Source organism: Arachis hypogaea, chromosome 14, assembly GCF_003086295.3.
Source record: "Arachis hypogaea cultivar Tifrunner chromosome 14, arahy.Tifrunner.gnm2.J5K5, whole genome shotgun sequence".
NCBI lineage: Eukaryota > Viridiplantae > Streptophyta > Magnoliopsida > Fabales > Fabaceae > Arachis > Arachis hypogaea.
In genome coordinates this window covers 129218253-129231234 of record NC_092049.1, presented here as the reverse complement: position 1 = coordinate 129231234, position 12982 = coordinate 129218253, and the positions used below count along the sequence as shown (strand labels likewise).

At 35.5% G+C, this 12982-nt stretch overlaps 1 protein-coding gene across 1 annotated transcript; it reads right to left on the bottom strand.

Annotated features, from left to right (window-relative positions):
• Positions 1 to 4195: 4195 nt before the first annotated feature.
• Positions 4196 to 5595, bottom strand: LOC112744122 (peptide-N(4)-(N-acetyl-beta-glucosaminyl)asparagine amidase-like). Its single transcript, XM_072214978.1, has 4 exons — positions 5221 to 5595; positions 5087 to 5140; positions 4829 to 4993; positions 4196 to 4750 (listed from the first exon to the last, which is right to left on the bottom strand). The coding sequence occupies exons 1-3, from the start codon at positions 5296 to 5298 to the stop codon at positions 4865 to 4867; spliced, it is 261 nt and encodes an 86-aa protein (XP_072071079.1). The 5' UTR covers positions 5299 to 5595; the 3' UTR covers positions 4196 to 4750; positions 4829 to 4864.
• Positions 5596 to 12982: the final 7387 nt, after the last annotated feature.

Here is a 12982-nt window from a genome sequence, read left to right as displayed (position 1 = left end):
TTATATTTTTTCTGAAGTTTGAAAGAAAAAATACCCAAAACAAAAAAAAATATTTTTTTAAACTATTAGAGTGTTAGTATCTTTTCTATTTAGATAACAATAAAATGACAAATTTTGTTAGCCTTAAAATTGATAGATTAAATTGATCAAAAGTAAAAATTAGAGGAATAACAAGTGTAATTACCCATGCCATGCATGTGTCATGCACGTGATAAGATCAAATAAAATATTAAAATGATAATTAAATAAAAACAGAAAAATAGTATTATAAAATTTATAAAAAACAATAATATCTAATAAAATTTCATTAAAAATTTAAATTGTAAACAAATTAAAAAATTGGTATTAGGGTCAAATTATTAATTTTAAGAATATAACTCATTTAATCTATGTCACGTGTCAAAAATCTAATATATTATAATCTAATCAACGAATGAGATCAAACCCCACGTTTTAAACGTCTTTGCCTGAGTATTTGTCTTTGGCAAAAATACCAAAACAAAAAATTATTGTTACATTGGATGATTTTAATACGGAAAAAAACGTCAAAGAAGATTCTAAATTAAAAATTACGTTGGGAACGGTTTCGATTTTGACCCTCAATGTTAGGGACCAAAACATTACTTATCCCTATAATTATTATTATTATTAAAAATATTTTCGATTAATAATTGATAAGTAGTTTAATAATGAATTAAATATTGATTTTATATAACTATAATAAAGATATTTTCCTAAATTAGTATAATTATGTATTATTACTTAAATGCTAATTATAGTATAAGTATAATAAAGATATTTTTATAAAATAAACTTAGAAGAGAAAATGTGCATTCATTTTGGTAGGAAAATGGATTCATGAAGAATCGACACCTCACTTTTATTAGTTGGAAAAAAATCCAGTTTTAGTATATTAAGTAGATTCTCTTATTACGTCATATCAATCAACATCTTGAACTTTAATACCCTGTTATTTAAATATATATGAATGTAATTGTATTAGAAAAATACTAGTATTTTGATTAGTGATAATATTATAGAATTATAACTTTTTTTAAAATAAATTATATTCTAATATTTGATTTTTATTATAACTTAAAAATTAATAATATTTAATATTCTTATAATAAATATTAAAAAATTTATTAAATAAAAAATATAAAATTTGTGTTCTACTTCAATATTTTTTTATAATGAATAATTATGAATTAGTATTTTTTTATAAGTACTTTTTGGATAAATAATTTTCAGTCAGGATATCGAAAAAATAATAAATGTGATCGTAAAAAAACAACCACATATGAATAAATAGTTTAAAAATAGTGGCATGTTAGTAAATTATAGTATACTATTTAAAAAGTCAAAAGAAGAAGAGTGACTAAATAAAAAGAGAGAAAGAAAAAATTTTATTTAAAAAAAATTATTTCAAGTACAATAAAAAAAGAGTATTATGTGGCACATTTTGATTGTCAAATTAAAAATATATAATAAAGTAGTTTTAATTATAATAAAAAATATTATGTGAACATATTTTGATTGTTAAATGATCAACTAATAATTAGTAATAATATATAAAAGAGCTAATGTGAGTAGAGAGGGAACATAGAAAAGAGAAAAGGAGAAAGGAGAGACTTCATTGATTTGTAAAATTTTTTTTAATTAAATTACAATTAGAAAGTGTTATATATATATATATTGGTTGTGAAATTAGTAATATGTAATAGATATAATAAATTATTAATAATATATATAAGAGATAGAGTGATAAAGGAGGAAGAGAAATAGAGAAACAGAAAAGGAGAGAGGCCTTCAATTTTAAAAAATATATATATATTTTAATTGCAAAAAAAGAATATTATGTGACATGTTTAGATAATAAGTGTTAGAAATTGTGGCATATTGATTAAAAACCTAAAAAAAAAATGAGTGAAAAAAAGAGGAAAATTTTATTAGTTTTGAAAAAAAATATATTATTTTAATTATGATAAAACAGAGTACAATGTGATACATTTTGATTGTCACATTAACGATATATTTCAATTTTAATTTTAATAAAAAAATATTATGTGTTATATTTTAATTGTTAAATTAATAACTAATATTAATATATAAAAAAATGTGGTAGATGAAAGAGGATAAAATATTAAAAAGATAAAAGGAAAAAACCTCCTTAATTTAAAAAAAAAATTTAATTTAATTACAATAAAAGTGTATCAAGTATTATATTTTGATTATAAAATTATTATTTTAATTACAAAAGCTACTATATAATTATTCTATAAGTCAGGTTTTACTTTAATTTGTTCTTCATTTTGTTAAAAAAAAAAAAAAAAGTGCTCTTCATGTATGTAGTGTGTGGCAATTTAGTGCTCTTCAAGGTAAGTTTTAAGCCAACCCTATAAGACGTGTGCATTTAATTTGCATAGCACATCAAACAATTAAATATATCCCTTTTTTTTTTGTTCTCTTATTTGAATTTAATAAAGCTTATTTATGATTGAATCAAGAGTTTTTTATTAGAATATATTTCATTTATGAATGTAATATTTTTTTATATTAATATTAGAATTGAACAATCAATAAAAATAATTAAGATGATACTAAAATATAAATTTATAATTTCAATTTTTTTTTTACAAAAGTATTTTATAAATGAAAAGGTCATTTAATATTTATAAATGATAAAATAATAAAAGATAAAATCTAAGTTTAAAGAAAAAAATAGATAAATTTTATATTAAATTAAAATTTTAGAGTGAGTTCAATATTCAATTATAAAAAATTTTAATTCATAAAAATAAAAATAAATTTAAATATTTTTACTTTTTAAATCTACACATAAAATATTACTAACACAATAAGATATTTTTTTTAAATAGTGTATTATAAATAAAAATTTTCACTTATTTTTTTCTCCTCCAACCAAACTTGTATTACATTATACTGGATGAGTCCTATAAGATTCTGATTGATTAGAGTTTTAGGAGAATTTTAATATTATATATGAAACTTAATATGCTTCTATATGATTCTTACATTATATATAATCGATATGAAACTTAATATATTTATTTTATTTTACTTAATTATAGTTAATGGTATTTTAATATTTTTTATTTTTCTTTGTATACACTACTTAATAAGATAATAATTTTATGGAGCCTTCTTTAATGAAGAAAAAAAAAGAATATTTGATTTTTCATGAACTAAAATTTTTTATAAATTATAATCATTGAAAATTTGAATTGATGGCTAGAATTTAAATTATTTATTAATTATATAATAATCATATTTTATATTTAAATATTTTAAAATAATTTTATTTTGAAATTATAATTTTATTTATTATTTTCTTTTTTTCTCTTTCAGCCATCTCATATTTTCATATTGAAACAACTATTGTTACCGCCATAAATAAAACATTTCTCTTCTCATCACTAGGGTTAGAAGTGAATCAAACCAGCTTAGGAGTCAACTCGAGTTCGACTCATTAATAGTTTGATAAGTTGAAATCGTGAGCTGGTGAGTCGAGCTTGAGCTTAAATTTAAACTCATAAATTAAATGAGTCGAACTTGAACTTGAATAAACTCAGCTCATTAGCTCGTGAACTGACTCGAATATATGCCGCATAATACATATTGATCTTTTCACTTTAGTAATTAAAAAAAAATTAATCTTGATATATTGTCTATAAAAATAATTTATAGATGTATTTAATTACATAATACTATGTCAAAAAAATTATGTTTTATATTAACTGTATAAAAATGATTAAAAAAACGAATATAATTAAACGATTATATAAAATATTTTACACTATTATAATTAGATAAAAATTAAATTCTTTTTAAAAATCTTAATATATGCATTTCACACAACTATTTAGAAGTCTTACCATAAAAATGTCGAGTTTAAGACTTTATCATAGCTTTGAAGGAGCTGAATCCACTTTAATTTGTATTATTGTTTCAACAATGCAAGAAAATAAAACAGCTGCACTTTAGGGTTTAGGGTTTATGCACTCCTCAAGTCATAAACTAATAAAAGTCAGAACTAAAGAAAAATCATTATTTAAGCTAGTATTATATTTAAAAATAATATCTATTGTTAAAATCTTTTCCATATGGTAACAATACGGTTTTTTAGGGAGTTAAGCTTCAAAATAGTCCCTGAATTTGCACTCGAGCCTCAAAATGTCTCAAAATGATCCCTGAAATTAATAGTTCCTCAAATTCGTCCCCAAAATTACACTTCGAGATTCATAATAGTCCCTAAATTATTTTTCGTTCATTGGAACCTTAAAACGACGTCGTTTTAAACAAAAAAAAATTGTACCGTAGACCTCAATTCAAAAAAAAAAAGGTGTAGCCTAGAACCAACCCCCCTCCCAATTTCCAATCTGATCCATCCCCATCCCCATTCCCAACCTTCTCCTTCTCCTTCTCCTTCTCCTTCTCCTTCTCCCTCCTCTTCTAATTAAACAAGTCATGCAACTAGCTTCATTCCAAAGCACCCAACTCATTTGTCTCAGACCGAAAAATCCTTTCAAAATTCCTTACTATCAACGACCACCACCACCGCAAACCAAAAAGAAATGACAAATTTAATAACAAAATCTCTTAAATCAATAAAATTCCGAACACTACTCTTCCCACTCTCATCATCCCTCTGACACTCTGTCTTCCGCTCAAAATTTTGAGGATCTCCATGAGCCATGAACTGCTGTAACATAAGAGCTTCCTCCTCCTCCTTCTCAACACACAAATATTAAATTAGATTATAGGAAATGCAGAAAATGATAAAAAATCGTTGAGAACGCAGCAGAACCTGCAAGAGCTTAGCGACTTTCTCATCGGATAAAGACTACAACGATAGATCAGTGCTCGGTTGGGGCTGAGGTTCGTCTTCGATGGAGATTAGTCGGAGTTTGTCGGAAATGGCAAGGAGATCGGAGTCAGTGGCGACTAGGATATCATCTTCATCAACATAAATCTATGCATTTCAGGAGAATTAATTCAAACACATAATTTCATTTATATCATATATGAATAGAATTAAATTGAAATTATAGGTGGAAAATTGAACCTTCTGTTGGTCGGGAGGAACAAAAGTGAGAGAGAAGAGTTGGAATTGAAAAACCTGCAATCATGACTTTCGTGATCGTCAGCGAGAAAGAAAGAATGAGGGAATTTAGGGGTTGTTTTGGGAGAAAGAATTACTTCGAAGCCATCATCCGTGTCGTACTCAAGATCATAGTTGGAATAATTGTGGAGCACCTGGAATTTGCGGGCGACCATTGATGCTCCTCTTCTTCTTCACTGCGAAACTGATACTGTTACTATTTTTTTCGTATAAAATAATGATATTTTTGGCATAGACTCAATGTTGATCTTTCCTGAGGGCTTTTTTTTTTGTGGTGACTGTCTGAGTTTAAGATTCTTTGTCGTTGACCTTCACCTCTAAAGGTACAGAAGGGGTTGAGGATGAGGAAGGGGAAGGGAAAAGAGTTGGGGATGGGGAGGGGGAAAGATACAGATTGGGAATGGGTTTTGGGGGGAGGGGAGGGAGGTGGGAGGGGGTTCTACGGTAGGCTTCTTTTTTTTCTTTTTTTTTTCTTTTTTATTGAATTGGGGGTACGCTTTATTTTTTAAAAAAAAAACGATGTCGTTTTAAGGTTCTGATGAACGGAAAATGACTCAGGAACTACTATAAATCCTGAAGTACAATTTTGGGAACGAATTTGAGGAACTATTAATTTCAGGGATCATTTTGAGGCTCAAATACAAGTTCAGGGACTACTTTAAAACTTAACTCATTTTTTAGGAGGGTTTGAAACTTTTCCTGCCCCTAATTTTATAAGTCCTTGAATTGAAGTTTTTAATTATGGAAAAAAGTCCTTGACTTGAATATAAATAATATTTCTAAAAGGATAATATTTCTAATAAAATTATTATCTATACTTTGTTTTTTTTTTTAAAGGAATTTAACATTCTTCATGTTAAGGTATTATTGTCAAAATAGGCCATTCAAAATAGAATAAAAGTAAGAATTTAAGCATTCAAACATAAATCATAATAAAATTTAAAAGTAATAACACAAGTCGTGATCCACCATGTTTGAGTGATTAATTTTTGGGTTAATTATTCTGTTAATTTTTATAGTTTTATTAAATTTATAATTAGATTTTTATATTTTTTTTCAATTAATTTTTTATACTCTTTTTAGTTTTATAATTAGATCATTCTTAATATAAAAAATATTAAAATTAATTAAATATTTTTTTATAAATTAAAGATATTTATAATTAAAAATATAATTAAATTTTTAATTGTATATTTTTTAGAAAAAATATTTTATTAATTTTAATTTTTTGACAAAATTAAAAAATATAAAAATTTAATTAAAAATTTAATATAATTATTGTTCATACCCTGACCCAACGCTAAGACCCAGGATCCAAGCAAAAAGGCCCAACCCAAAGGGTTGAGCCTCATCTTACACCAAACCAGACACTACGAAGTCGGTAATCATCACGACCTGCTCTAGAGAAGTCGGAAAAGGGGATTAGCTGGCAGATAAACCCTCCCTCAAGAGGATAACTGCCCCTAGAATCTCTCTAACCACTTCCAGGAGCCATATCTCAACTTCCCTAAGATAAAGGGACGGTTATTCCCCTTAAAAAGTGGAACTACTCCAACGGTGGTTATGGGTTCACCCCTATAAATACACTGACACTCCTCAGGTATCTCAGAAGCCCAATACTCTCTAGACTTGTTTTGCTCCCCTTGCTGACTTTGGCATCGGAGTGTCTTTGCAGGTACCACCCCCTATTCTCTCACAAACAAGTCGGACGGAGCCCTCGGATCGCAAACCCACTCACAGGCCTCTTCTTTCAGACGATTGGGCCAACCAATACAGTCCAGTCCATTAATCTCCGGTTACCCATCATAACATTGGCGCCGTTGCCGGGGACCCGAGAGATCAACCAGTGATGGCGGACAGATCCCCCGAAGAGGGTCATGTGGAATCAGATTCCGAACAAGAGAATCTGGATACCGGAAACAATGACGCAGACCTGACCCTCCATCAGGGAACCAACGATCAGCATAGAGAGGGTACCTCCGGAGTCAAAAATCCGAAGGTGAATTCCTCAGAAGGGCGCGAATTGGAAAAAGACGGACCATCCCATGCAACTGAACTCATGGGATTAGTCCATGTCCACCAAAGTCGCCTGGAACAGTTGGAACAGGAACGGGAGTGACAAAGGGAGACGGAAAAGAACCTAAAAGAGGAGATGGAACGACGAAAAGAGTTAGAAAGAAAACTCTTGAAGTTGGAACCCTCCCTCAAAGGTCGGAACTCCCGCGACGATTGAGAAGAGTCGCCCCCAGGAGGGGACCCTTCAGTGAGGACATAATGAGGGCAAAAGTTCCGAGGAACTTCAAAAGCCCCGATATGGACCTCTATGACGGAACCACAGATCCAAAGCATCACTTAAGCAATTTCAAAAGTCGGATGTATCTGGCTGATGCTTCTGATGCTACGCGATGCAAAGCTTTCCCGACTACCCTGTCGAAAGCAGCGATGAAATGGTTCGACAGCCTCCCCCGAGGTCGGTCACCAGCTTTGAAGACCTCTCAAGGAAGTTCTTGATGAGGTTCTCTATCCAGAAGGACAAAGTAAAACATGCGCCAAGCCTCCTGAGAATAAAGCAGGAGGTCGGAGAATCTTTACGAGCCTATATGGAAAGGTTCAACAAAGCATGTTTAGAAATCCAAGACCTGCCCACCGAGGCAGTCATTATGGGGTTAGTCAATGGGATTAGAGAAGGTCCCTTCTCACAGTCCATATCAAAAAGACACCCCACCTCCTTAAGCGATGTACAGGAAAGAGCTGAAAAATACATCAACATGGAGGAGAATGCTAGACTGAGAGATTCGAGCTGGCAATCTGGGCATCTTCCCTCAACAAAAGAGAGGGAGAGGGAGCCCAAGAAGAAGGAAGAACTCGGTCTCGATAGACCAAGGAAATATCACTCTTATACTCCTCTAAAGGTTTCTATAGTGGATGTATACAGAGAGATTTGCAATACTGAAAGGCTGCCACCTCCCAGGCCCATTAAAAATAAAAAAGGAGGGAGTCGCAGCGACTACTGTGAGTACCATAAAATATATGGTCACTCAACAAATGACTGTTACGACCTTAAAAATGTGATAGAAAAGCTGGCTAGAGAAGGTCGGCTTGACAGATATCTCATAGAAAGGTCGGACGGTCACGGGAAGAGAAAGCGAGACGATGTGGACAGAAGAGACCCACCACCACAGACCCCGGAGAGACACATACATATGATCTCAGGAGGGTTTGCAGGAGGGGGGCTCACCAAGTCCTCTCGCAAGAGACATCTCAAGCGAGTCTACCAGGTTGGAGGTGAATCATCCGACCTCCCTACCATTTCATTCACAAAAGAAGATGGGCAAGGAATAATCCCTGGACACGATGATCCAGTGGTAATAACCATGATCCTAGCAAATGCCCATCTCCACAGAACCCTAGTAGATCAAGGAAGCTCAGCGGACATCCTTTTCAAGCCCGCTTTTGACAAACTGGGGTTGGATGAGAAAGAATTAAGAGCCTACCCCGACACCTTGTACGGACTAGGCGACACGCCAATAAGGTCACTGGGATTTCTACCCCTTCACGCCACTTTTGGAAAGGGGGAAAAATCAAAAACTCTAAGTATAGACTTTATAGTCATCGACGTAGGGTCAGCGTATAATGCTTTAATTGGCAGAGCTACCCTTAATCGACTCGGAGTGGTGGTATCTACTCCCCACCTTTGCATGAAATTCCCAACCCCAGCGGGAATAGCAACAGTGAGGGGAGATCAGAAATTGGAAAGAAAATGCTACAATGAAAGCCTGAACCTGAGAGGAAAAGGCAAAGAAGTCCACACCATAGAGCTCGGTGGTGCGAGGGCCCGAGAAGAGCTGCGACCACAGCCGGGAGGAAAAACTGAGGAAATACAGGTCGGCCAAAAGGAAGGAAAAAAATACCAACATAGGAGCCAACCTAGGGGAAACCCTAAAGCAAGGGTTGACTAAGCTCCTAAGCGACAATTCCGACCTCTTTTCCTGGAAGGCCTCTGACATGCCCGGGATAGACCCCGAGCTTATGTCTCACAAGCTCTCGGTATACCCAGGGTCCCGACCTGTGCAACAGAGAAGGCGCAAGCTCGGCCCAGAGTGAGCCCTAGTAGTAGAAGAGCAAGTGCAGGCACTCCTAGAAGCCGGCTTCATCAGAGAAGTCAAATATCCAACATGGCTAGCAAATGTAGTTCTAGTCAAGAAGCAAAACGGCAAATGGAGGATGTGTGTCGACTACACCGACCTAAATAAGGCATGTCCTAAGGACCCTTATCCACTCCCAAGTATTGATACCCTTGTAGACTCTAGCTCGGGATATCAATACTTGTCGTTTATGGATGCCTACTCAGGATATAACCAAATCCCGATGTACGAGCCAGACCACGAGAAAACATCATTCATCACGTCCAGAGCAAATTTTTGCTATGTGGTCATGCCATTTGGATTAAAAAATGCAGGGGCCACATACCAAAGGCTGATGAACATGGTGTTTGCTCCCCACCTTGGGAGTTTAATGGAAGTCTACGTAGACAACATGCTAGTGAAAACTAAGAAAGAGGCCGATCTCTTAGCAGACCTCTCGCAAGTATTCGACACCATAAGGTCACACGGGATGAGGCTAAATCCCGCAAAGTGTATCTTCGCAGTGGAAGCTGGAAAATTTCTAGGGTTTATGCTGACACAAAGAGGGATCGAAGCAAATTCCGATAAGTGCAGAGCTATCCTGGAAATGAAAAGTCCAACTTGCTTAAGAGAGGTTCAACAGCTAAATGGCCGACTTGCCGCCCTCTCCAGATTCTTGGCAGGATCAGCACTAAAATCCCTTCTACTATTCTCCTTATTGAGAAAGGGATGTTAGTTCGAGTGGACTCCTGAATGCGAAGAGGCGTTCCAGGAGTTCAAAAGATTCTTGAGTCAACCTCGATTCTGACCCGACCCACAATTGGAGAAGACCTCGTCCTATATTTGTTCGTAGCAGACAAAGCTGTCGCATCAGCTCTGATAAGAGAAGACGAGGTCGGACAACATCCAGTGTACTTCATCAGCAAAGTTCTACAAGGCCCCGAACTAAGGTACCACAAACCAGAGAAGTTTGCCTACTCCTCAGTAGTAGCCTCACGAAGGCTACGGCCTTACTTCCAAGCTCATACCATAAGAGTCCGCACAAACCAACCCATGAAGCAAATCCTCCAAAAGACGGATGTTGCAGGGAGAATGGTTCAATGGGCAATAGAGCTCTCCGAGTTCGACTTGAGATATGAAACTCAGACGGCAATTAAAGCCCAATGCCTTACCGACTTCATAGCAGAATACGCAGGAGACCAAGAGGAAAAGCCAACTACATGGGAACTCTATGTAGATGGATCCTTAAACAAGACAGGAAGCGGTGCTGGCATAATCTTGGTAGATGAAAGGGGAACCCAAATAGAGGTTTCCCTCAAATTTGAATTCCCAGCTTCAAATAATCAGGCATAATATGAAGCCCTGATTGCTGGATTGAAGATGGCAGAAGAAGTCGGTGCAACAAAAGTGATGATATATAGCGACTCCCAAGTGGTGACCTCCCAGATAAGTGGAGAGTATCAGGCAAAAGACCCAAATATGAAGAGATACTTGGAAAAAACTCTGGAGAACCTTGGGCGCTTTGCAAAAACCGAGGTCAAACATATAACTCGGGATCTAAATAACAGAGCAGATGCCCTATCCAAGTTAGCAAGTACCAAGCCAGGAGGGAATAACAGAAGCCTGATCCAGGAAACTCTCCAGGAACCCTCTGTGGTAAAAACAGAGGAAAAACAAGTGGTCCTTGAGGTAGCAGGACTAAACCTCGGATGGATGAACCCCTTGATCGAATACATGAAATTCGACATCCTCCCCAAGGAGGAAAAGGAGGCTAAGAAAATCCGGAGAGAAGCACAACACTACACGCTGATGAAAAATATTCTCTATAGAAGAGGGATATCAACACCATTGTTGAAGTGCGTGCCGACTTCAAGAACCACCGAGGTACTAGAAGAGGTTCATAGTGGGATCTGCGAAAATCATCTTGGAGCCAGGTCACTAGCCAGGAAAGTAATTCAAGCTGGAGTCTATTGGCCGACCTTGCAGAAAGATGTCATGAAATTTGTGAAAAAATGTCAACCATGCCAAATGCATGCAAATTTCCACGTGGCTCCCCCCGAGGAGCTAATCAGTATAACTTCCCCATGGCCCTTTGCAAAATGGGGGATGGACCTGTTAGGTCCTTTTTCCCAGGCCCCGGGACAAGTCAAATACCTGATTGTGGGAATAGACTACTTCACAAAATGGATAGAAGCAGAACCACTAGCCTCCATCACAGCCCAGAGAAGTCGGAGGTTCCTCTACAAAAATATTATCACAAGGTATGCGATACCATATTCCATCACTACAGATAATGAAACCCAGTTCACCGACTCTACCTTCAGAAGCCTGGTGGCCAGTATGAAGATCAAACACCAGTTCACCTCGGTGGAGCACCCGCAAGCCAAATGGACAAGCCGAGGCAGCCAACAAAGTCATATTGGCAGGGTTGAAGAAAAGGCTACAAGATGCAAAAGGAGCCTGGGCTGAGGAGCTCCCACAAGTGTTATGGGCTTACCGGACAACGCCACAATCCGCCACTGGAGAAACGCCCTTCCGACTAGTCTACGGCGTAGAAGCCATGATACCAGTAGAAATCAGCGAACAAAGCCCAAGGGTGGTTCTCCATGATGAGGTCGGAAACATACAGGGGCACAAAGAGGAGCTCGATTTGCTCTCCGAAGTCCGAGAAGAAGCCCAGATAAGAGAAGCAGCGCTGAAGCAAATGATGACTACAAGATACAACAAAAAAGTCATTCGAAGAACCTTCACCCCAAATGACTTGGTCTTGATCAGAAACGACATTGGAGTCAACAAATCAGGGGAAGGAAAACTCGCTGCTAATTGGAAGGGACCATACAAAGTCAATGAGGTCTTAGGAAAAGGTTATTATAAAGTGACCGACCTAAATGGCACCGAGTTACCTAGGTCGTGGCATGCTTGTAATGTGAAAAGGTACTACAGTTAAAAGCGAACTCTACTCCCTGATGTACTCTTTTCCCAACTTCACGATTTTTTCCCGAAAGCAAAGGGTTTTTTCTGGAGAAGGGTTTTTAACGAGGCATCATAGTAGAGGCTAAGGAAAAATAGGCTGTCAAAAACCCTTAGTAGCAATAAGGTACCTCCCCAATAAATAAAGATCTTTCTTCATTAACAATATCTCTTATAAGTTCCTTCTTGTTTTCTAAGTCTTTCTATGAAACGCGCCGACTTAAGCTCGACAAAACGTGAAAATCTCATGAACCGACCTAGATGGTCGTCAGGATAAAACGACGAGGTACAAGTCGGTGTAAAGAGGTTATAAAAGTTGATCGTGAGAAACTCGGAGACATTCCGACTCATAAGTCGAAATGAAAAACCGAGTAGAAACGAAAACGAATCGTAAAAAATAGCCTAAGTCATAAGAACTCAATAAAACAAAGTTGAGTATAAGGAATAACAAAAAAGAGATCGAAAAACCTAGGAAAAAGCCTAAAGGCTGTCCTAAAGTCCTTAAAGCGAAAAGGCTCAGAAAGACAGACAAGCCAAAGGAAAGGTTTTCAGAATAGATCAAGGGGACTTCGAAAAATCAAAATCAGAAAAGCATGCACACAAAAAGGTAGCTGAAACCCTTATACCAAAAAGGGTATTTTTTGTTAAATAAAACCCTTATCCAAAAAAGGGCAATTATAAATATTTTGTTTACGGCCTTAAAAGGCCAGAAGAAATTGTTCAGTTACCACCACCACAAGCAACA

Coding starts and splice junctions, on each gene's coding strand:
- LOC112744122 (XM_072214978.1), bottom strand. CDS start 5,298: ATGGTCGCCCGCAAATTCCAGGTGCTCCACAATTATTCCAACTATGAT. Junction 5,141..5,220: donor ACACGGATGATGGCTTCGAA/GTAATTCTTTCT, acceptor TCATGATTGCAG/GTTTTTCAATTCCAACTCTT. Junction 4,994..5,086: donor TTCCTCCCGACCAACAGAAG/GTTCAATTTTCC, acceptor TGAAATGCATAG/ATTTATGTTGATGAAGATGA.